At 46.0% G+C, this 25252-nt stretch overlaps 1 protein-coding gene across 2 annotated transcripts; it reads left to right on the top strand.

Moving 5' to 3' along the window:
• The first annotated feature begins 1398 nt into the window (after nt 1-1398).
• Nucleotides 1399-25252, top strand: TNFSF15 (TNF superfamily member 15). 2 transcript variants are annotated; one of them, XM_055427741.2, is made up of 4 exons: nt 1399-1727; nt 15595-15637; nt 16846-16893; nt 20468-25252. In XM_055427741.2, the coding sequence occupies exons 1-4, from the start codon at nt 1446-1448 to the stop codon at nt 20920-20922; spliced, it is 828 nt and encodes a 275-aa protein (XP_055283716.2). In that variant the 5' UTR covers nt 1399-1445; the 3' UTR covers nt 20923-25252. The 2 variants fall into 2 exon arrangements, with proteins under 2 accessions (XP_055283716.2, XP_055283715.2); XM_055427740.2 differs by having other exon boundaries at nt 15592-15637.

Below are 25252 nucleotides of genomic sequence, written 5' to 3'. Positions count from 1 at the left end.
GGAAGCCTTCCCGGTGGAGGAGCAGCAAATACAGCAATGCAGCTGCACAGTGCATGTGACGGAACACAGCTTGGAAAATAACAAGAGAAAGGCTGGACGTTGCGGAGAGATGACGGTGGGCAGCTCCTGCAAGGTTTTCCCAAGTAGCCTGAAGGGTTTCAGCTGTGAGAGAAGCAGAAGTAGCCTGAATGGAAGCACGAGTCAGACTGGTCTCCACCACACGCCACAGGACACCCTTAAGTTTTCCTCTTTCTGTAACCCGTCTCTTTGGAGGGCCCTCTCTTCTTCTCCAGCATCACCCTCCCTAAGTTTCAAGGTCTTGTTCCAACACCACCTCTTTCTCCAGGAAGCCTCTGCAACCTGCCCCTGGAAGGGATGACTTACTCTGGGGAGAACGGGAGTGGGTGTCCGTGGACATGCAGCGTAATGTGATGGTTAGGAGTCTCTGGAACCAGCCTGCCCTGGTGCCAAGCCTGCTTCTATCGCTTCTTCTCTACACTTTCTTTTCCTTATCTGTCAGGTGGGAATAGCAACATTTCTACACCAAAAGGTCATCTCAGGATGGAATAATTTCACTGATACATTTCACTCACTCAGAAGAGTGACTGGCACAAAGCCAGCGTTTAATCAGTTTTAGCTTCTGATACACGTGATGGCCCCCAGGCACACCCAGCTTGGGCTCAGTCAACTTTGGACTCATCAGAGGGTGTCCTCCCCGTATAGACAGTCACCTCTTATTACCTCATATTCCTGGCTCAGACAAACACAGGTTGGTCAACACAAGCTAAAAATACACATTCCTTTCATAGGCAACCGTGTGAAAGAAGCTTAAAACATGATTTGGAAGAATCAGATCCTCTTCCTAGCTCCTGTGTCTTAATCCCTGGCTGACCTAGGGCAGGTGCCTTCTCATTTCAGGACATCAGTCATCCCATCTGTACAATGGGAATAAGCTCCTAGGAGACCTAAAAAAGCAGAGGGCTTGGCAGCACTTTGCAAAGTGGTGATGCAAACATGATTTCCATCTGCCAGTCCGCAAGCCACAGGGCACACCTCCCCATCCTCACTTTCACTTCCGGAAGACGCATACTCCCAGACTGGCACGCGGGTAGGCCTCCAGCACCCCAGGGAGCAGGTATGTTTTCATTGGCTCCACCCACTGACTTGAATTCTTTTTCTCCTCCTCCAGGGACTTTCCTAACTTCCTTCTGTAGATGAAGGAAGGAGCGCATGAGCACACTGCATATAAATATGCTTGGGAAAGCTTTCCTCTTCTCCTTCTCTTTTTTTTTTTCTTAAACCAAACTTGGTTTCTGTTGTAGGCGGTGCATTCCCTAGCAGGGTGGGGTGGGGCCCAGTGTGTTGTGGAAAGGGAAGGGGGGGCAGGCAAGGGGAGGAGTAGGCAGTGATTAATTCATCCACTGTGAGAGCTGGGCTTCTATTTAATGGGGGGCCCTCTCTGCCCAGAAGGAGTTGGAGGCAACTCTAGGAGCAGCAGAAGCATGGCAGAGGGTCTGCGGCTGGGCTTCGGGGAAACGGCCAGCATGGAAATGCTGCCGGAGGATGGCGGCTGCAGGCCCAAGGCCAGGGCTGGGCTGGCGTCCAGGAGGAGCAGTGCACACTGGCCTCTGACCTGCTGCTTGCTGTCGATCCCCATCCTGGCCGCACTCACCACCTACCTGCTCATCAGCCAGCTCCGGGCCCAAGGAGAAGCCTGTGAGCTCCAGGTAAGTGAGACTTCTCGGTGACCAGGGGGTCCACGGACCTCCAGAGGCCACCTGGCCACTCCTGCAGCTCTGGTTGGAATTCTGTGATCCATCACGGTGCTTGCTTCCACATGCAGAGGAGAGGCTGAGTGTGAGGGATGGAGAAGTCCAAACTGGTGTTTACTCTTAACATTTCCAGGGTATGAATTGTGCCTCTGGATGTTTATTTTGAAAGAACTTCAAGCCATATATTTAGATGCTTATAAATAAAACTGATCATTTGGGAATATTCCTTTTCTTTAAAAAAAAAAGCTAAATTATGGGGGTGGGGAGTGCAAAACTAATACATAGTTGTCGAAAAAAGATAGAAAATACAGATAAGGGGAAAAAGATAATTATCATTACCCATAATGCATGGAGGTGACTACAATTAACCTTTTGGGGTATATAACTTCATATTTTTCAATAAGACGGGTTTATTTTGAGTCTCCTAATATACTGTGATTTTATTTGTTGTTAGTAAATTCACAGTAGCATGATGACATAAATAGTTGTATTATATTGCTGTATATATATATGTGCTATAATTTATTTAATCAACCCCCTGTCTTGGGTATGGAAATATTCTTTATCAAAGCTCAGAAGAGAACCTCCTACCTGATTATTTATGTCTCTGGTCTCGGTCAGGGTGGGGTGTCAGGGAGCTTAGTCAAACTAAGAATACTGGGTGTAGGAAAACAATGATGCGATGGTTGGAGGGTGCTGACGGGTGACAGGGGAAAACAGTTCCGGACTAGGAACTCCAAAAACCTCAAAGCCTGAAGAATGTTTCCTTCATTGAAGCAATACATTTTTTAAAAAAAACTCTCCTGCATAATCTGTGATAAGTTATTTAACTTCAGTCCAAAGTATTAAATTCCAGAGGGGAAAACAGGTTTTTCAGTTGGTTTAACTGGAAACCTGTTTTCTAAGCACTGCTGGTGACTTCAAAGCAGGGACACGCTGAAACAGTCATGGTGAGTGTGTAACTCTCACCACCCATCGGGGTCAGCAGAGATTGGGACCCTGAGACTGACACAGGCTGAGATTCGGACACCAGCATCCGTGGCCACATGCTACTATTCAGGAAATGTAGAAACGGGCAGACAACCAGAATTGCTGCTCATAATTACAGGAGAACAGGAGGGCATGGGGGTCCGGGCTGTGACCCTAGACCGCCATGGGGCTGGTTCCTACAAAGTCAAACTGTAGAGTCCAGTCAGCACTCTGGACTCTGTCCCTCTTTAGCCAGAAAGAGTCGGGTGTTCTTCAATGAGGCACTAAGGGCTTTCCAGCCTGAGCTCTCCTGGGTTCTGATGAAAACCCTGTCTCGGCCCCAAACGACTGCCCAAGGTGCGCTGATGGAAAAGTCCACCGGGCGGGAAGCTGTGGTCCCACGGCGGGCAGCGATGCACCCAGGCAGGAAGAGAGTCGAGGCACAAGCTGGCACTAGACAGGAAGCCCTGTGAGTGAAGGAACCACGTGCCTGCCTTATTGTAGGCACTCAAGAGATGCGGAAGTTAACACTCCATTCTGTCATTGCTAAATCCATCTCCCTGGAGAGTGAACACGCGGGGACTTTTAGAGCTGTGGTTTGGTCAGGCTACACAACTTCTTGGGTCAGAAGAAAGAGAAAGGGAAATGAGGTTACGGCTGGGGAGCATGCAGGAACTGGAGTCCTGAAAAGAAACACCAGCCCTATTCAAAGAAGAGACTTAAATAAGAATGTTTGACGAGTTTAAAAGGGGTTCAAAGCAAGGTCAGTTTGCTAAAACGCAGATGGATTAATGGGAACTGCAGGGCTGGCAGCGTCCTGGTGCTACCAGCGGTATAAAGCTGGTCACCGCCTCTTGACCTGAAGAGGCAAGCAGAGGGAGGCGCTTTAAAAGAACACAAGGAGACCTAAATTGTAGGAGAGGGCCTGCCTGGAGGGGCAGCAGGGAGGCCACAGAAAGCGGGCAAGGGAAACTCTGGCCAGTGTCTGGTACCAGCCTCTCATCCCATTGGGCAGACCTCAACTGGAAGCTGGGTTCAAAAGAGCCAGGGAGGCAGTCTGTCAGGAGGGCAGACTCGCCAGGCACAGGACAGACAGTGGACCCAGAGAGGCTAGCAGACAATAAGCAGCTCAGAGGAGACGGAAGACAGTGGGGTTCAAGAAGGAAAATCCGTTTACCAGGACAGCTTGGGTAGATATTACAGTGAAATGTCAGGGTTCTTAGCCAGACTTTGACCCCAGCTCAGTAGCTTCCAGTCGTGTCCATAAGCATGAGGCTTCTTTGTGTGCGTGTGTGTGCCTATTTTTCTTCCTACCAAGAAGGATACTGATATTTGTACTCTGACAGCACTAATAAAGCACGTGCAGGTGCAGTTTACATGTTGGAAATGTGGGGAAAGCGACAAGAACACGTTAAGAGGACTTGATGGCACCAGTTGTCACATAGAGTCCATCCAGTCTTCCTGTAATTGGAGTGATCATCTGTGGTAGCTGACTGGCTTTCTCCAGAGGAAAAGCCAACTTCTAATTTCTCTATGATAGAAGGCAGTTTTGCAACTCAGAGCAAGGTGCCCACCTAACTTAGGTACCTACCTTTGCAGTGAAACTGGGAGGTGGGGCGTTATCTTTCCTGATGGTCACATTTCAGAGAGATGCTCCCAGGTCCAGGGAGGGGTGGCGAGAAGAGACCTATGTGGTCTTTGAAAGAGTTTCTATACATTCCAAAGCAAAGAGAAAGCACTTGTGAGTTTTCTAACATAAGGCTCTAGGAAAGAGGAAGGGAAAGAAATTTCCCTTATTTTGAACGGGGGGAACAAAGCCTCTTATTTTTCGTTTGCACTTGTCCTTATGACCGAGATGCCACAGTTGGTAATACCTGGATCCACATCTCAAACCCAGATCCGTCTCCCTAAGAGCCTGAAACATTCCACAAGCCCCGCAGATACAAAGCCCCACTGTGCTCTGCCTGAGGGGACTGCCCCAGAGGCACCTGGGGCAAACCACCGCCTTCCCCAGCCTCCCCTCCACGGGCTTCCCCTCTGGGTCCCTGTCCTTGCCTCCTCCTCCTCTTCACCGCCCCACCCAGCCCCACAGCCACCTTCTTCTGCCCACAGCTTTCAGTGAGATCCATGGAATCCAAGCTTGCTTATGGAATGATTTTTCAGGCCCAGGCAAATCAATGCTAACACAAGAAAAATTAAGACAGGAAGGTCACCCAGACCTTCAAATACGTTCACAGGCCTGAAGATCTGGCTGAGCAGCAGAGGATAAGCTGATGATAACACGTTAAAGACAATGATGATGATACACTACGAGCTCCCATCTCACACAGGTAGCGCGAGCTCACAAACGTGATCCCACTGGATGTTCATCCCAACCCAGAGAGGCAGGGAGAGGGGGAACAGAGGCATTTGGCAGATGGGGGACGTGGAGCGGGCATCAGCAGAGCACCCAAGGTCACAGACTAGGGGGATGGAGCACAGCCTCAGAGTTGGCAAATCCAGGGTCCCCTGCTCCACCGCCCCATCCACAATCAAGCTTTCGGCCAACAAAAGCCCTTTCCATTTGCCCCTCTGCGTGGATGAGAGAGGGGATCACCCTCGTGTACTGGGGAGTTGAGGAGCACAGGAAATAGGAGAACTTCGCAGAATGAGAGATCCCATAAAGGGGGGCCTGACCCTGACTCTCCCCCACGGTGATTCTTGGGAGCCTTTCCACTGCGTTGTGCCACGGCCCCACCGCGGTGGCTTCATCGTTTACCCCGCACCTCCTTTCCTGCCTCTGGCTCCTCAGCCCCTCTGACTTCCCTCGGTGCCCTCAGGGCTCCAGGGCCCTTCCTATCCAGGTCCTCACCTGGCCTCTTCCCCCCTGTGAGGCTTGCACTGAGGGACTTCCTCATTCCACCCATGTAACAACCGTCAGAGGCCAGCATCCCTGAGGAGCTTTTCTAATCTATCTCAGAAGGGAGCTGAGCCTTGAGAAGAGGAGGCTCAAAGGGGCTTGAAAGGAAGAGAGTGAGCAACTCTCAGAAGTTCCCCAGGTTTCAGTTTTCCCATCATATCCACCCCACAGAAGAGCCCTGAGGAGTCTGAGGAAACTCCATAAAGCCCCTCGAAAGTACTTGGCAGTCTAGGCACTGTTGGGTGTTCGTCCCTTCCTTTCCCTTTGTAGAGGAGCTCTTCAGAGATTTATAGAAATGAAAAGATGGAAATGCCCTTAGTCCAGGGTCAACAGCTATGACTCAAGGGCCAAATCCCACCCACTGCGTCTGGTGGAAACACAGCCACACCCACTCGCTTACACAGTGAACATGTTCACACCGGACACTTTGCACGCTGGGCATTTTCACACAAACAGCAGAGTTAAGTGTTTGCGACAGGCCCTGTGGTCTGCAGAGTTAATATTTACTATGTGGCCCTTCCCAGGAAGTGTGTGCTGACCCTTGATCTAGTCGAATGTCCCTGTTTTACAGTTCAGCAAACCAAGAATCGGAGAAGGGAAGGAAAAGTCCAGGGTCACAGAGCAGGTCAGGGGCAGGCCTAGAATTAGATCCTATGTCTGTGTTTGCTTGGCCTCACTCTACCAGAAAGCAGGACCAATTCCTTGCTGGGTCCCTAGGCTGGATTTTGGGAAAGCAACAGCAACTTGTGAGTAGTCTTCCAGGTTTTTCTTACCAGCAACAAAACTGGTTACCAGCGCTGTTAAAAAAAGAAAATAACCGGGACTCTTCCTTCAGGGAATATGTTAGGAAAGATTCAGTGTGACAAACATATTACCTAGTAAGTTGCAGAGAAGAAATAAAAATTAGATTTGAGAAGGTTGGGCTAACTGCCTTTAGATGAAGTGATCATAAATATAGCGTCAATTAAATATACATGGTCCTTTCATACAGTGGGAGCCTAAAATGGAGCATCTCTGTATGAAAGGGTGGGAATTTCTTGAAGACATATGTTAGGCGGAAAAAACCAAAGTACATAACAGTATATAGAACATGAAATACTTCATTTTCTGAAAAAATAATGCATATCAATATATCTGAATGTGTCTATAAATGCACAGACTATCTCAAGGAAGAGGATCAAATAGACTTGGATACTCTGTTAGTATCCAAGTGAGGAAACTGGGTGGCTGGGTAACAAAGGAAATGGGGAAATATTTTTGAACCTATAACCTTTTGGACAAAATATATTTGTTACCTATACAGAAAAAAAAAAGGAAAAGAAAAACAGACACAGTGAAGCAGTTTAGACTCTTGAAGAATGCTAGATGGATGTGCATTGTGGAAAAACCATGAGTCAAAAGTTCAAACCCAATCTGAATTCTGGCTTAGCCACTTCTTAGCCATGTGGCCTAATCTTCCTGGGCCTCAGCTTTTTAATGTATGAAACAGGGATAATTAGAAAACACTTCAAGTATCTGGCAGGGGTGGAGTGTCAGCAATTGTAGCAACTAGGCTCCGGGAACCTCCCTGCTGATGGAAATGACGTCACAGAGAGCGATTTCAGCAGCCTTCCTGGAATCTGCCATCAGCAGATCAGAGAGCAGGTTCTGGCACTGGAAGGTTTTTCCTGGTCTCTGATATTTGCGAGCTGTCTTTGTACCTCCTTCCCACCCTGGTCTTGCCCGCTTCACCCACGCGCCAATCCATCCTTTCCCAGCTGCCCTTGAACACGGCCTGGGCGTTCTTTTGGCCTTTAGTGGCGGTCCATGTCTCCGACTCTGACCCACAGGTACCCGGAGCCTAGGCCTTCATCCTCCCTCCAGCACAGAGTCCGTGCTCCAGGCATGGCTGAATGCACTGCACTGACTCAGCCCAAACCCAGCACAGACCCACAGGTCGGGCGCTCAGTGCTGTGTGACGCAGAGTCAGGAATGCCACGGGAGGCACAGCTTCCCGGGGCTGCACCGCCGTCAGTTTCGGTCCTCTCCTCCAGGTCCTACTTCTAGAATCACCTGCACGCACTCTCCTCACCTCTCCTCGGTCCCCTCCAGTCTCAGTTCCAGCCCTTCCTGAAAATCCCTGCAAGGCTCCTGGATCTTGTTCCCTGCACCCCTCTTTCTCCTACACATGGCCCCTGAGACGTCCTGGTTTTCCTCCAGATCAGCGGGACCCAGTAGTGATGCCAGCTCAGGCTTCAGCATGGTACCCACTGCAGGGAAAGCCATGGCCCCTCCAGGCCACAACTGTGACCTCATTATAATTTACGGGCTTCCCTGGAGACTCAATGGTAAAGAAACCGCCTGCAATGTGGGAGACCTGGATAAAGTCCCTGGGTTGGGAAGATCCCATGGAGGAGGGCATGTCAACCCACTCCAGTAGTCTTGTCTGGAGAATCCCCATGGACATGGTGAGCTACAGTCCTTGGGGTCACAAAGTTGGACATGACTGAGTGACTAAGCACGTTATAATTTATTATATACCAGACTCCATTCTAAGCTTTTTCATATTTAGAGTTTTGAGATAAGCACATGAGTTCATGCCTATAAAGTTCTTAATGTGGGATCCAGCATATAACACGTACAATGAATGTTTACTGTTGATGCTTAGTGCATCATCTCAGTTAATCCTTGAAATCACACAGTGAAGAAAGTACAGCTATTATCTCTGTTTTAGAAAAGATGAATCTGAGGCTTAGAAAATCTAAACTACACACAGAGTGATATTGGGATCAGAACCCCTGTGCATGTTCGTTCCTCTTAACCATGATGCTAATCTGCCTCTGAGTATAAAGCCAGCAAATTATTCACTTTCTTGGGGTAGTCAGAGAGGATTTAACAATGACACCCTAGAAAATGCCTTTCCCATAATAAGTGCTCAAAAATGTGACTTCCCTTTCTCCTCTGGGGACACCTAGCAGTCCCTAGCATACAGAAGGCACTCATAAGTGCTTCCTGGATGGAGAGAAGAATGGAGACATGCACAAGTACCTGACCTCCCTAAGCCTCAAACTCCCCATCTATAAAACAGGGAGTAACACACTTTCTTCATAGCACTGCGTTGAGAATTCTGCACGATGTCCAGAAAGCTACTGCCGTATGGTAGATGCTCCACAGACATCATTTCTCTGCTGAGGCCACCTTTAAGTGTTTTGTTTCACTGAAGCTCTTCCTTCTGTTGGATGTAAGGATTAAGGCCCTTTGCTTGTCTAGAGGAAACACAGTTGAGAGAAGTGCGCTCTGTAAACTGCAGAACACTGAGCACTCTGGCTGCCTCTGCTGTAGCCTCAGGGAGTCTGGGCACAGCTGGAGGAGAAGCCCAGCCCACTCCCAAGGTCAGACCAGAGGCGAAGTGCAGGGAATCCCGAGGTGAGGGTGTGCTGCAGAAATGAAGGGGAGGGAGGGCACCTGAGCAGGTATGTGAATTGCACACTTCCGTTGCAGCTCCTGGCTAGTTACCCCATGATCCACCTACTCTCTCTTTAAAACAGACACACACATCACTGAAGGCCAGCGTCCTCTTCCCACAGAGCGCAGGGAGCTCAGCAGCGGCAGCACCGTGGCTCTAAGAGGTCATCCCCCAGCCTGGTGTCCTTAAGGAGGCCCCGCAGCTGAAAGCAGCAACGAGCATGGGGTTTGAATGGGTGAGGCTATATCCCAATCCTTCAACTCCTGTAGACTCAGCAAGGGCAGGAGTCTAGAAGCAAACTGTGGACTAAGGAGGCCTCTCCTGCCGGGAGAAGGAGAGAGCCGTCCAGAGCGTCAAAAGGATCCAAATGTGCCAGTAGTCATAAAGAGACCCAAGGGTGGCTTCTGTTTACCACTGCAGTGGTGGGGATGAAGGGAAGGTATGTGGAACTGTTGTAGCCACACGTGCTGGGAAACAAACTCACTCAGAAGGACAATGCAGATAGTGGAGTGCAGGTTATTACACCAGCACGCCCAAAGTAGAGTCTCCTCTTAGCCAAGGACCCCAACCAGTTTTTGTGAAAACCTTATATACCCTAAGTGTACGTGCCCAAACCCACCTCCCCAAATTCCCTGAAACTAGTCTGAACAAAGGAAAAGATACAGTCAAAGTTAACCTGTGATTCATATGCCTTAAGCCTAGGTAGTTAACAGTGGACAATTATCAATAGGCCTGTGGTCATACCCCATAAGCATAATAGAATGTATGATTCTACTCAGTTACACAGATAATTAGGGTATTCTTTTAGGTGATGGAGAGCCCTGGGGCTCTTCCTTCTGAGGGCCTAGTTTTCCAGTTGGTATGTCGTTTCCATAGGTACTGGGCATATAGCTCAAAGTCCATTAGTCTGGCCCAAGATGGAGTCCTGCTTGCAAGATAGAGCCTGTTCTGTTCCCTCCTTCAGAACCAACAACACATACTGTAAGGACTGACTGAGCCCAAACAAAGAAGGAAAATTAATTGGCTTTCTACTCTCTGCACGTGGTCTTTCTGAGCCATCACAACAGTCTTGGGAGGAAAGAATCAGTTTGCTTTTATTGATGAGACCGTCTCATTGAGGTTATCATGCCTATGTGCTCAGTCACGTCCAACTCTCTGCGACCCTGTGGACTGTAGCCCACCAGGCTCCTCTGTCCATGGGGTTCTCCAGGCAAGAACACTGGGATGGGTTGCCAGTTCCTCCTCCAGGGGATCTTCCTGACTCAGGGGCTGAACCCACGTCTCCTGCATCTCCTGCACTGCAGGTGGACTCTTTACCGCTGTGACCACTAGGAAGTAATACAGCTGAGATTTCCACCTTCTGCTGGGCTGCGAACACCACATTCTTTGCCTTGCACCACTTGGAGTGTTCCATGTAAAGCTCCATTCAGCGCACCTTGGCGGTGGATGGAATGAAATGGCCTTGGCATCAAACATTTCCAGGTTGGGTATATCCTTGTGCAAGGACCAACAGGAAATTGCAAAAGGAAAAGGCAAGGCAACAAGCATCTGTGTATTTCTCCTAGAAGTGCTGGGAGAATGTTATGGGTCATAAAGCATTTATGCCTTTGCAATTGTGGTATTTATGATGGTAAGAAATAGATGTCTCTTCCTGTTTATGAATTTACTATGGAGTGAGCACAGACTATGGGAGAAAGGATAAGTGGGTCATCAGTTACAACATGCTCAAGGGATTTTTCTGGGGAAATGCCAATAAGAGAATCTCAAAGACCATATCACTTCAGGCTCACCCATCATGTAGTCAGCTAATGTTTATGGGGCTCCTGACATGTGCCAGTCTGCACTTGGTCTAAAGGTTCAGATCCCTGGCCCTCCTTGCCTTTGACTCATACAGACAACAAACAGGTTATAACCTCTCCTGAGAGCAATTGGAGTACTAGATGAGGCAAGCAGAAAAGCACGAATAGTACCAGGCACCAAGGAGCCCTCAGCTAGATTGCAGTCCCCTCCTTCCCTCCATCCTCCCTTTTTCCTTGTTGGAGGTGTTACAGAATTTCCAAAATGTCTGAACTAATAGCTCATGGTTAGTTGGAGTTGCTGCTGCTGCTAAGTCACTTCAGTCGTGTCCGACTTTGTGAGAACTTATGAACTGCAGTCTGCCAGGTTCCTCTGTCCATGGAGTTTTCCAGGCAAGAATACTGGAATGGGTTGCCATTTCCTTCTCCAGGGGATCTTCCCAGCCCAGGGATCGAACCTGGGTCTCTTATGTCTTACCTGCATTGGCAGGCAGGTTCTTTACCACTCGTTTCCCAGGGGGTGCAGTGGTAAGCAATCTAAATTTTAGAATACGTGCAAAGTTTTGGATTTCTAAGTTGTAAAATTCTGGCTAAAGCCACTGAAACTGAATCTTACTCCATCCTCTGCTCTCTCTTCTGCCTGTCATTCTGGTACCCGAGCATCAACTGGACAATCCAGTGGGAGAGCCAGGCACTGTCTGAGGTGCTAGGAAAGTGGGGCTGAGCCAGCCAGACCAAGTCTTGCTAGAAAGAGAAAAGCAATAAGCCCACAAATAAGCAACAACACTTGAGGGAGTGATAAATGCTCTTAAGGGGAAATAAAACTTGGATCCTTGTTCTCAGCCAGTGATTTGAGAAGGCATTAAATGGGAAAGAGATAAATCATATTTCTCAGGGGTCCTCTTGGATTCTGTATCTATTCAGATTTGTGAGCTAATGTTGCAGTAACCAGCATTTCTCAGGAGCCATCATCTCCTTGGTACCCCACAATAACCAGAAATGATAAAGAGAAGTCAGGGTTGGAAGACAGTAAGCCACTTACCGACATTTTTCCTAAGCAACCACCTGGAGAGCAGCAGGCACTGACCAGGACACGTGCATAAACCTTGCCTTGAAAACTTTGTTCCATCCTCTCAAATCTCCTGTTTACTCATTCCTGCTTCTCATCACAGTCATCTTCCTTCCACGATAGACAGAGTGATTATTAAGATAAAAAGTGGACTTTCCTGGTGTCACTGTGCATAAGAATCCTCCTGCCAATGCCAGGGACATGGGTTCAATCCCTGACGCAGGAAGACTCCACATGTTATGGAGCAACCAGGTCCACGGGCCATGACCACCGAGCATGCACTCTGGAGCCCATGAGTTTCAACGACTGAGCCTGTGTGCCCTAGAGCCCGTGCTCCTCAGCAAGAGGGGCCACCACAATGAAAAGCCCACGCACCACAAGACAGAGAAGCCCCGCTTCCCGCAACTAGAGAAAGCCTGCGTGCAGCAACGAAGACTCAGCACAACCAAAAATAAAAACAGACAAATCAGTTTTTAAAGAAAGAGAGAGAAATAGCAATGGAAGGCTTTAGATGCTGTTCTTGGAAAGAGAGTCCCAGCTGACCTTCTTGGAGACTCTTGGAATGCTTTATTCTTCAAACCTGCAAACTGGCAGGCACTATCACAGCCTCCAGATGTTTGGTAGTATGCTGGGTGGGCCACTTCAAACCCACACACATCCATCCATATATGAAAATAAAATGTGTGCCCAAGTTACAGAAATCTAGCAGAGCAAATAGGGAAATGTGTTCACTCCCAAACTCTTGCTAAGATAATCAGACTCTGAGCCAAGAGAAATGCTCCAGACTCTTAGCTGAGAGTCTGCTTAGACAAAAATAAGCAGGATGTTCACAAAGATCTCTCAGCGAAGAACTAAATGAAGTTTAGAAGGCCAACCAGGGAAGGCACCATTTCCTACACCAGGGGATGCAACCAGGCTACCCAGTTCTCTCTGAAAACTCACCTTCAGTTTTCTACCTTGCCAAAGGATCAAGTCCTTTATCAGCTCTGTCAATAACAAGGAAACAGGCTACAGACTAAGCTCATTTCTAGGCTGCTTCCCTACCTTCCAAGCTCATCGAAGTTATTCAAGCTGGATAAGTCGTCATGTTGATTGGGTTTAAGTGTTCAAAGATGACTGTGCTCATGGCGCTATGCTAAAAGCATATAATGTGTTCCTTTGGCAGCAGAAACCCCAGTTTCCCAACTGCTCCTGCGTTCGGCTAAGCCTCTTCACTCATGCACAAGCTTCTGGCCTTGTCTAAAATGGTCATTATCTTTATTACCTGGCTAATACCTGTAAGACTAAGTTCAAGGGTAATTCCCCCTGATTCCCCCACTTCTGGGCCAAGTTCCTGTTTTCCAGACTCTGTGTTTTCCCCACTGCCACAGTGCATGGAACCTCTAGAACTTATCCATCCACCTCGGCAGATGAGGAACTTGCCCAGAAGTTAGAAGGAATAACGGCTGAGGACTTAGGATTCTGGAGTCAGTTGGCCTGGGCTAAAGCCCTGCTCCTCCACTTTCCAGGTATAAGACACTGGGCAAGTTTCTTAGTGTCCCTAGGGCTAATTTTCAACATGAGGATATAAATAGCATCCACTGCAGAGACTCATTGCCAGGATGGAGGAGGTAACGCATATGAAGGGCTTAGCACAGCACAGTGCCACTGCTCAGTGAATAAATAAGGCTGCATTTACTGCCTTTTTCAGGTCTCCTGAATCATTCCCTTCGTTGCCTCTCATGACTGGAGTAGTAAAAACTTGCTGCTTCTCTTGCTCAGTCGCTTCAGTCGTGTCCAACTCTTTGTGACCCCGTGAACTGTAGCCCACCAGGCTCCTCTGTCCATGAGATTCTCCAGGAAAGAACAGTGGAGTGGGTTTCCATGCCCTCCTCCAGGGGATCTTCCTGATGCAGGGATCAAACCTGTGTCTCATATGTTTCCTGCACTGCAGGCGGATTCTTTACTGCTGAGCCACCAGGGAAGCCAAAGAGAACATGGAAAGGGATAAATAGTGATAACAAGACTGCGATGGCAGCTGGGACTTTAAGTCCCACATAAGTATTTAGCACTGTGTCTAAAAGGTTATAGGGGGCACTGAAGGTTTAGGAACACAGTTGTGTCTCAAAACGATGCTTTAGAAAACACCCTTTGAAGTCAGGTTAAGAGATGGGTTCAAGAAAAGAAGGAACCAAGTGGAGGAAGACCTGTTAGGAGGCTGTGGGAAGGATCCAGGAGAGCAGTGTGCTGAAACCTGGAGTGGAGGCATGAATGACAAAATTTTCAAAATAAAAATAATACTTGGGTTCGTGGAAAAAGAAAGAAGCAAGCAAATTTCAGGCTTGGTAACTGAAGAGAAGCAGTAGTGGTGCCATCAACAGAAGTAGGAAGTGGAGAAAAGGGTGCCAGAAAGGGGAGAAAGTCATTAGACAATTCGGGGGGCTTCTAGTAGAAGTTAGGCAACATGTCTTGGGAGTAACACAGGCCTGGTGGGCTGGGCTCTAACAAGATCACCGTTATCGCAGAACTGCTCAGACCTAGACCCACCAACCACACAGTTACACCCGTAAGACCACATATACATATGCAGAGAAACCGTACATACAACATGTGCAGATGCAGAGATGCAAAAACACATTGACTTCCACCCTCTCCCGCTGATAAAACTGTCTTCTCTCTTACAGTTTCTCATCACAAGCACACATACACATACGCACATGAATTTTAAAATGTAAAACTAATCAAGTGTTCCTGGTGACACTATGATCAGTGGTCACATGGACTATGTAGTTACAAGAACCAAATCAGCAGACTCTGAGTTGAGTCAAAATCAAAGCAGAGAAGAGAACATTGGATAATGTAAGATAGTGATCTTATTGCTAAACTAAGAACTTAGTTTTGCTCCTGAGTTAGTATGCAGGTCTTAAGAGCGGTGGTTCTTCATTTCCTAGGCCTTCTCCACACTGACTCATACATTTTCTTCATCTCTGACCCAGGAGTTATCTGTTGCCGGGGATGTTATTATTCCCATTTTTCAAATGAAAATGCCAAAGCTCAGAGTGGAAGGATCTTGCTCAAGATGATACTGTTAATAAATGGTGGAGCCAGGATTCAAATCCAGTCTGTCTACCCGCCAAAGCAGTTACTCTTTAACTACCCTTTGGTATCTGAAATGGCTTACAAACTAGGGTTGCAAGAATGAAAAAGCTTTCATAAATTACAAAGCAATAAGGCAGAATTGTGGAGGGTGATGATGAGAAAGAGTACAGTCATTTCTTTTTCAGTGTCATTTTTTGCAACAGTTCCAATTTTTAAATTGTGCTGAAGAAAAGAAAATAAAGCAAGTGTGGCTATTTGTTCAAATAACAGAAGCAACGATAAGATGTCAGAGTGCCCTAGAGTAGAGCCGGTAAAGCTCTCGGGACAAAATTTTAAAGCTGAGCTTCAGAGACAAGCAGAGGAGACAGAAAAGTCATTTGGGTGCTGGAAGAGGAAAGGAGAGAGCTTGGGTGCAAGACTTCCATCAACCCAATATTCTCATGCCCATTTCCCTTATCTCTGAAGACCAAGGCTAGGTAGCAGCAGCATCTTAACTGTGCTCATGATATGGGCAGTGGGTCAAAAGGACCACAGATGATCTGAACCATGTCCTTCTTTCCCAGCAGACGCCAAAAGAACAGGAGATTGGGCCTTCACATCAGCGAGCTTGTAAGTGTTTATATTATATGCCTTTTCTTGTGGGGTGCAAGAACGTTTCTTGCGGTTCTGATATGTGGGAAGTTCAGATGCAGACTCAGAGGAAAAGTGAGGCTCCTCCTCAGTCACTAGGAAGGCAGAATGGTGCCATGGCCAAGTGCATGGCCTGTGGAGTTGACAGTCTTTAAACAAATAACTTCATCTTCCTCGGTCTCAGCTTACTCACCTATAAAAATGGTGATAACAGTACTGACCTCCCAAGGTTAGTGTGGATTAAGTTAACTCCTGGAAAGGTATTTTTGCAATACCTAGCACATCAAACGGAGAAGGCAATGGCAAGCCACTCCAGTACTATTGCCTAGAAAATCCCATGGATGGAGGAACCTGGTAGGCTGTAGTCCATGGGGTCGCTAAGGGTCGGACACGACTGAGCGACTTCACTTTCACTTTTTACTATCACACATTGGAGAAGGAAATGGCAACCCACTCCAGTGTTCTTGCCTGGAGAATCCCAGGGACGGGGGAGCCTGGTGGGCTTCCGTCTATGGGGTCACACAGAGTCGGACACGACTGAAGTGACTTAGCAGCAGCAGTAGCAGTAGCAGCACATCAAATGTATGCAATAATTTTTCTATCATCAATAACATCATCTTTATTACTACAGTTAGAACACACTTATCCAATATCATCATCTCTGAGAACTGACAGGGAAACAGAGGTCCAGAGGGGGAAGGGGATTTGCTAAGGTCACATAGCTACAGAGCAGTCCCCAACTAGTTCTGTCAGAACATTCAGACGGCTCAGAGGATACAATTGGAGGGACAATGAAGAAGTCCAATCAGCTCCCACAGAACTGACAGAGCAAAGGAAAGGCAGGATGAGCTTTACTGAACACCAACAATGTGCCAGGAATTATTTTGAGCACTCATCATGCATGGTAGGAATTGATGTGCCCATCTTAGATATGAGAAAACAGAGTTCCAGGTTGGATAACTTGGACAAAGTCATGGGGTCAATGTTCATTTGTGTTCAAGATTATTATTTCTTCTGAGGCTGCCCTGCCCCTGGGGAAAAAAAAAAACAAAAAACAAAAAACCCTGAACCAAGCTGAAGGAGAGGAATGTTTCTCTCCGGTTGCAGGCACCATGCAACTCCCCAAATGCTGTCTTCACTCCAGTCACCCTCCCACTCATACAAGCATTTTTCTCCTTTCCTTACAGACGCACCTCCTGGAGCTGACAGGGAGAAGCCAAGGGCACACCTGACAGGTGATTCTTCTGAGTGTGTTTTTGAAGAGACCATGGGCCATGGGCCTGAGGTTTCTTTCAGTGTTTGCCAAAACTCAAGTGTGTAGCTTTAAAATGGAAACCACACCCCTTGGCAACAAGACTCCTCTCAGTCAAGGATTTTCAGATTTCTTCCTCCCTTGAAGGGTCCAAAGCCCCTTTGTTTCCTGGGCATTTTCTTTCAGATTCTATCAGGTCTCCTCCTTCTCTATCATTTTGCCCTTCATGCTCTCACTTGGTCATTCAGAAATGACTTTCCTCAGATTCAGAGAGTCACATAATTATAAATCTAGTCAAAGATGAATGTTCCCCTGAGTTGCCAATTTACTGAGTCCATCTGTGCTCTATTCAAGATGAAGTTATTGGACATTTACATTCAGCTAGGTATTTCTAAAGAATCTTCATTGATGTGAAAAGATTAAGAGCAATCTCTTAGTGTCACCAGTTAGTCAGATTCCCAAGTTTAGTGTCGACATTCCTGACACCTTGTGTCTGGAGTCACACATGCTTCTAAGACTCCAGAGATGAGAGCAGGACAGTGCAGAAGGATGTGTGAAAAACCCACTGAAATAGTGGAGCATTAAAAGCTGCATATTCTTCTGCCTGTAACACAGTCTGAAGCCCACAGAGGGATACCCCTGTGGCCCACATGTGCCTTACTGTTTGACCAAGCGGGAACTGTGGTGAGTCCTAAGCGAGGATGAGGACCAGGGAGATGTCAGTTGCTATCACTCACCACTTACCTATGAGAATGGGAGATACTGAACAGGCTTGGCAGGAAAATCCTAGAAACCAAATATGGAGATGCCACTCCTTTTCCTATTGAATGGGGGGAATGGAAATTGGGATAGCAATCTATCCCAGGTTAACTGGGCTTTTAATATGTCTCAAGCACCGTTGTTTTCCCTGGTGGCTCAGGTGGTAACAAACCTGTCTGCAATGCAGGAGACCCAGGTTCGATCCCTGGGTCAGAAAGATTCCCTGGAGTGAACGACAACCCACTCTAGTATTCTTGCATGGAGAAGTCCATGAACAGAGGAGCCGGGCAACCTACAGTCCATGAGGTCTCAGAGAGTCAGACACAACTGAACGACTAACACTTTCCAAATCTAAACACTATGGTAGACATTTTACATTCACGACCTCTTTCAAACTGCATATTAGCCCAATAAGATGGGGAAACTGAGGCTCAGACAACTAAATTCACTTTCCCAAGTCACAGGACGAGGAAGAGTGGAGATTTGAGACTGACTCCAACTATTTCCACTACAACATACTCGCTACTCAAAGTCCTGCTTGCTGCTGTGTTGACCTAGCTAGCTGCATACCAATTTAACAGAACTGACTTTGTCTAGAAAATACATGCTTTTGCTTCTAATCATCTGAAATTAAGTTTTGGGGTTTTTTTTCTAATTTTTTACTGCACTCGGCATATGGGATCTTAATTCACTGACCAGGAATGGAACCCGAGTCCCCTGAAGTGGAAACGTGGTATCTTAACCACTGGGCTGCCAGGGATGTTCCAGGAGATGATTTTTTAAAATCTATTGCATCACCCACAAAGAAGGAGCAGAGATTATCAGAGGTGACTGGTAAAAACGGCTCTTACAGATTTTGCAGAAAAACAACAGAGCTGTCCAGGGGCCACTCAGTGCAGGGATCAGGAAAGACCATACACATTCTAAATGTGTGTCATAATCGCAAAAGAAGTCACAGTCTAGTCAGCAATGGGAAAGACATTTTAGAAAATCCGGGAACCAGATTTTGGTCACTTACCAGGTGAGAAGTTTGCTGAACACTTCTTTAAATATAACCTATCCCCAAACCATGGCCAACAGTACATAATGGTTATTGCTACGGATTTCAAAAGCAATTGTAGGAAATTAAAATGTGTTTTTATTTTTTCTGAAAAGTACCAGTTTTATTGAAGGTTATCTTATTCGAAATCAATGGTTTGAATCAATGGTTTGATTCTATTCATTTTTTTTCTGCTATAGACAAAATCTCATAAAAAGCACTCATTCATATGTTATATATAATGTATGTGAAAATGAAAATGTTAGTCGCTCAGCTGTGTCCAACTCCTTGCAAGCCCATGGATTGTAGCCCCCCAGGCTCCTCTGTCCATAGAATTCTCCAGGCAAGAATGCTGGAGTGGGTAGCCATTCCCTTCTCCAGTGCATCCTCCCAATCCAGGGATCAAACCCAGGTCTTCTGAACTGCAGGCAGATACTTTAGTGTCTGAGCCACCATTTTAAATAATGCAAACATAAAAACATATAAAGTATACATAAAATGAAAAAGGTTTATTTTTTAATCTGTCAAAATGAAAGATGTTGGCTTATTTGGGGAAAGAGAATAAATGTATATAGAAGTAACACTGTACCCAGCCATCATGATAAAAATGTCCACATCTCTTCCGTTCATCTGCTCTTTAGAACAAGACTATGAGAGAGCTTTGTCTCCAGTTCAGACAGGAGACTGAGTTTCAGAGAGAAGAGCCTCCATGTAATAGAGTCAGGATTAGAACAGGGCCTGGTGGCCCAGAGTCCCGGGCTCTTTCACTCCTCCTGTCTGTGGTATTTTGGCTTTCATTTTGGCCCTTTTGATGTGGGAGAAGCATTGCAAAATCTTCTGGATCTCTGGTGTTCTGCATGCTAATTTTTTATTAATTACTGCCTGTGTTTCATGTGGCTTTGGAATAGGCACTGGAAGGGAGTGATAGGGAACATGACTCTGACATCTCTCTCAGTAGCAGAGCATTTCCGAAACCAAAAGGCTAGTAAAAGTGAATGTAGTTTAGAGAATGTTCCTAACACACATCATCTCTTAATCCTTTCCACTGGTATTATCTCCTTTTCGTTTTGTTTTTTTTTTAATGTTGTTCTTTTTTTGTTGTTTTTAAGGAAAAGTACATCAAAAAACAAATCCTCTTTAATAAATACTTTATGCAAAAGGATTGTTGCAAAGTGAGGAGGTCGGAGAGGGAAGAGACTTGCAAGCGGAAGAACCTCAGACCATAAAGTCTGCAAGTTTCTCAAGAGATAGGCTGAAGGGTTTTCCTTTTACAGAAAGGAGTACATATAGCTAAAAAGAACCATGTATGGGGAAGTGGGATGGAAGGTTGGCTTGATCAGCTCATTGAATGCTTTATCCTGAAGCCAGCATATTTTCAGGAGGCTGGCTCAGGTTGAGGATCAGGTTGAGGGTGGACAGAATTTCAGGTGCCTGGAGCAAGCAGAGTAGGAGATTTTTTTTTTTTTAACCTTCTTCAGTTTCCAAGATCAGAGGGCTCAGAAAAAATTCAAATTTATCAAACAGGAAAACTCCAGTCCAGAGAGGCAAAGTGATTTGCTTGCAGTCACCTGCCTAAGATGCTGCTCTCTGAACAGAAGTGGATGCCCATCCACACATCCTCTACTCATTGCTTCTCAAGGAGGCTGTTAGCTGTTGGTTTCATCCAGTCTCTTTACTCTTTGAAAATGATGCAAGATTCTTCTTAGCAAATTCCTTAGGCTCTGACACAAGCAATGAAACCACCCTCTTGTCTTTGCAGTTATGAGACAGACTCCCATGCAGCCCTTGAAAAATCAGTTCCCAGCTCTGCACTGGGAACATGAACTTGGCCTGGCCTTCACCAAGAACCGGATGAATTACACCAACAAATTCCTGGTGATCCCAGAGTCGGGAGACTACTTTGTTTACTCCCAGGTGACATTCCGAGGGACCACATCCGCGTGTGGTGAAATCAGCCAAGGGAGGCGACCAAACAAGCCAGACTCCATCATCGTGGTCGTCACCAAGGTAACAGACAGCTACCCTGAACCAACCCAGCTCCTAATGGGGACCAAGTCAGTGTGTGAAATAGGCAGCAACTGGTTCCAACCCATCTACCTAGGGGCCATGTTCTCTTTGAATGAAGGGGACAAGCTGATGGTGAATGTCAGCGATATCTCTTTGGTGGATTACACAAAAGAAGATAAAACCTTCTTCGGAGCCTTCTTGCTATAGTGGTAAGGTAGATGTCATTGTATGGAGGTCCTCTGCTTCTCAGGTCCTAATTTTCCTCACTCGTAATTATAACCAGAAGGCTTTGTTGGAGCATTGATAGAGACAACGGTTAAGAAATTTAGGGGCCAAAAATTCATACTTTATGTACCTGACTGATGAGAATACTAATCAGAAAAAGGCAGAAGAGAGCAGACCTATTATCACAGCTGCTTGGAAGAGCGGTGAGTTTCTAAACATTTAAACACTGATCACCAAATGAATGGAACATTCCCATGCCTGGCTCCTATGCATTTGTCAAGAGGGCCCAGGTACTGTTCAATTTTATTATGCAGCATTTGCTTCAGTTCAGGAAACTTAAAATCAAAATCCAAAGCCCCAGAAATAGCGCAAACACTTCAGAGGCAAAATCCTTCATCAGTTCCCCCAAACACATACTTTAATGCCTTACCGAAAAAAAAATGAAAAAAGAACTGATATTTCTTATCAATGTTCCTCAAGGAAAGGAATTAATTTTCGTGCCATCTATAACAAATGAGAAAACCTTCCTCTTTATTATGTACACATGCATCAAAACAAGCGACTGTGAATTCCACGTGCATATTAAAAATACAACAGCGCCTATTCAGCAGAGTTCTTGAGTACCTTTCACGTGTGTGCTAAACCAAGACACGCTGTGAGGAGCAAGGCAGACTCTACCCAGATGTGTATGAACATCTAGCTCCTGGCCAAATACCACCCAACATATTTCAAGGTCTAATTCCAACTCCTAACAAATATCAGCGGACACTGTTAAACCTAAGATTTCTGGAGCTCTCCTCACTATGTAAGACAATCAGCTGATGAGGCCACTCAAGAAACTTGAAGACAAGAGTTCTAGCAAACAGACCAACCATAAAACAAAGCTGATTGATCCCAAGAGAAGATGGACTTATTCCCTGGAGGGAAAATGCCAATCACCAAATCTGGAGATGGTAACTGAGATCTGGTTTGACTCACTTTATATGCAAAGTGTTATATGGGTACTTTGAAAATATTCAGTTCAGTTCAGTCGCTCAGTCATGTCCGACTCTCCGCGACCCCATGAATCACAGCACGCCAGGCCTCCCTGTCCATCACCAACTCCCGGAGTTCACTCAAACTCATGTCCACAGAGTTGGTGATGCCATCCAGCCATCTCATTCTCGGTCGTCCCCTTCTCCTCCCGCCCCCAACCTTTCCCAGGGATTTAAATGTGGAATTGGCTCATCAGCCCAGCCAAGGCATCTTTCCTGAAGAAGAGGCAGAACATTGAGAAGGTCCTTCCTGTGCTTCTATGAGTTCATATCCTCTAGGATCCTCAAATCTGTATGATTTTCCTGCACTCACATGTCAAAGGTGGGAGGGACATTCTTGTTCTCTTAGCCTCTGTTGATTTGTCTGTAAAGGAGGAGTCCATCAATTTGTTTCCCAGGATCAAATGGGCTCATGGGGATGAAACATGTTAGCTTTGAGCATTCTGTGAAGCCCGTGAGTGTGTCACTGTGACTTGGGGAGTGGTCTCCAGCACCTTGGCCTTTGTTATAGATAGCCCCTATTGTGAGAAACCTCACAGTTGCGTCTGAAAGCAAACCTGGCAATGACATCACTCTTACTTGGGCTTCCCTGGTGGCTAAGCTGATAAAGAATCCGCCTGCAATGCAGGAGACCTGGGTTCGATCCCTGGGTTGGTAAGATCCCTTGGAGAAGGGAACGGCTACCCATTCCAGTGTTCTGGCCTAGAGAATTCCATGGACTGTTCCATGGGGTCACAAAGAGTCAGAAACAACTGAGCAACTTTCACTTCACTTCACTCTTACTCGTTATCACAGAGGCAGAGACGTGTATGATGGGGTTCCTGAACACGATGACTAGTGGAGCAGTACTTGACCAACACTTGTTGAGGTACAAGTAAATAAAAATTAATTTCTAATTTCTTAGTTGGGAGGTTAAGGCTCCGAAGCCCTCAGTTTCTCCAAACAGTCAGCAAAGGACTCAGCAGGAGCGAAGAGCGGGGTGTGGTCCTTTCCACCTGGTTCAAAAGTGTCTCTACAAGGGAAGTGAAGCTTGAGTCTTGAAAGGAGGTGGGCGGGCAGCAGATGGCCTGGGGAAAGGGCATCTCAGTCAGAGGAATTACCCTTTACTTAAAGCAGAAAGGAAAGGTTTCTCAGTAACTACAAAACCAGCTTGATAAGAGAATGTTCCCTCCAACTCCTAGAACAATAGTTATTTGCAATTCAGGAATGTTTTTATCAATGACTCCAGCCTGGCTCCAGATCAGAACTAACATCCTGTTAAGGAAATAAAATACTCTGTCTGTATCTGCATGTGAGCACCAAGCAACTTGGGATGTGGGAAAGGATTTTCATAGAGGTGCCCAGAGTGGCCTCACTTTCCCCTCCTCTGAAAAGAACCCCTTACCAAGGGCCTTCAAATCTTCCCTCTGTTCCATAAGGAATCTGGTGAATTTGGAAGTTTATCTGAAAAATAGGAATTTCCTACTCTCCTAGAAGACTTGAGGCTTTGGAAAAATCCCCACTACATGTTTGTTTTGCTCTTGATTATTGAAGATTGTATTTTGCTCAAGTTTTCATTGCTGAAATGAAATGTTAAATTCTCTGTTAATGCTGAATTTGTTAAATCCTCTTTGATATTCCTTTTATTGTTTAAGTAGGCCAAACACTGCTAGTGGGATTCAAGTCAGAACTTCTGTTTGCTTGGCATTATTTCTATGACAAAAATTAGTACAGGAGTTATGAAAATGAGGTGAGGGAATGCTTTTTAAGTTCCTGATAGTCCGCTAAAAGGAGTAAATGGGGTGCATTAAAATATTTAGAAGGGGAAAAGGAACATGCTTACATGCTTTTGGAAAATAATTTAGGGAGAAAATGTTTTACTGGTTCTAAGTCTCTGAGAAGGCTGAACTCAAATCAATTCCACAAACATTTACTGAGTACCTACTTGCCCTGGGGATACAAATATAAATTATTTTCTCTTCAGATGTGTTCATTCTAACTGCTTAGGTCCTCCATTGTCTGTAGATCTTTTAATTTATTTTGGTTGTATTAGCTAATTAATTTGCTAGCTTTAGGCATGTGGGTATTTTCTCATTATGAAAATGGGTGCCATTTGATGAAGGATAATCATTAACAAAATGACTTGTGCTTACCCTAAGTGGTTTTTTAAATAGCTACTCATGGACAGTTCTCCATAAATAAAAGGGGAGAAAACAAAGATACTTTCTATGGTAAAATCTACTAGCTAAGCCACATATAGAAAAAGGTTTTTATTATCTCCTGGACTAGAGAAGATAATTCATCAACACCAATGACACTTTTAGAACTTTAAGGATAGCTCAGATGTTTTGAAAAGCCTGGGTTTCTCAGCCAGTTCAGGAACCGTGATCAAAATGCATGAGGTCACTAGCACTTTGACCCTGGTTTAGATCTGTTTGGCAGAACAAAATTGCTTAAGCTACTGAACTTCCTAAATTGTTTGGCTAAGGTACAGTAGGACATGAAAAGGTGAACTTTCACATCCTGAAGTGTCTGGTTCAGTTCAATAACAGGGCATGCCAGAGTCCTGGGCTCCATTTCAATCAAAGCTACGCCACCCCAGAGGAAATGCCACCCCCGTGATCGTCAGTAACCCCTCTGGATTGTAAAAGTTCAACTAGCTCACTGCACAAGGCATGTCAGTTGCCAAGTTTCTTTTGCAAGTTATTTTCCCGAGTCCTTTCCCAGTCGTATTTTCATGACTGTGACATTGGGGATTAATTCTTTAGGACAGGACTGTTTATATGCTGCACCTTGCAAAACACATGCAGAAGTCACTTTCCTCAAGATTTCTTGCTCTCCCAGGCCCCAGAGCCCTGGAAGTATTCTGCCATTTTTAGAAGAAATTTTTTAAAGGATGCACCACTATCCTGGATATTAAGAGCTACTGCATCCTCTTGGCAGCTGGGCCTGGGAAGAATTCAGTGGACTACTAACCCCTGAATGCTTTTGCTCCAACAGCGAGAGTGAGGGTCAGAATAGTCATATCTATGCCCTGCCCGACTCTTACAACCATATTTACAACTTTCCAAGCTCTGATACACATTTGCCCCCTGCCATCCCTTCTTCCATCATCCCATTTTAAGAAAAAAGTACCATACCAGCCCATTCAGAACTTATTCAGGACCACACAATGAGCTAATGGCAGATCTAGAGCTGGGATACTAGCTTCCTGAATCATAATCCTAGGCTCACCAATTACCCTCTGCTCTTATTAAATAGTATTCCTCTTAATAACTGGAGGAGAAGTTAGAGGAAGA

The sequence above is a fragment of the Moschus berezovskii genome, chromosome 7 (assembly GCF_049115385.1).
Source record: "Moschus berezovskii isolate FMDL1 chromosome 7, NW_MosBer_1.0, whole genome shotgun sequence".
In the NCBI taxonomy this organism is placed as follows: domain Eukaryota; kingdom Metazoa; phylum Chordata; class Mammalia; order Artiodactyla; family Moschidae; genus Moschus; species Moschus berezovskii.
Note: the sequence above shows the minus strand (reverse complement) of the source record. Positions and strands in the feature narration are given on the sequence as shown.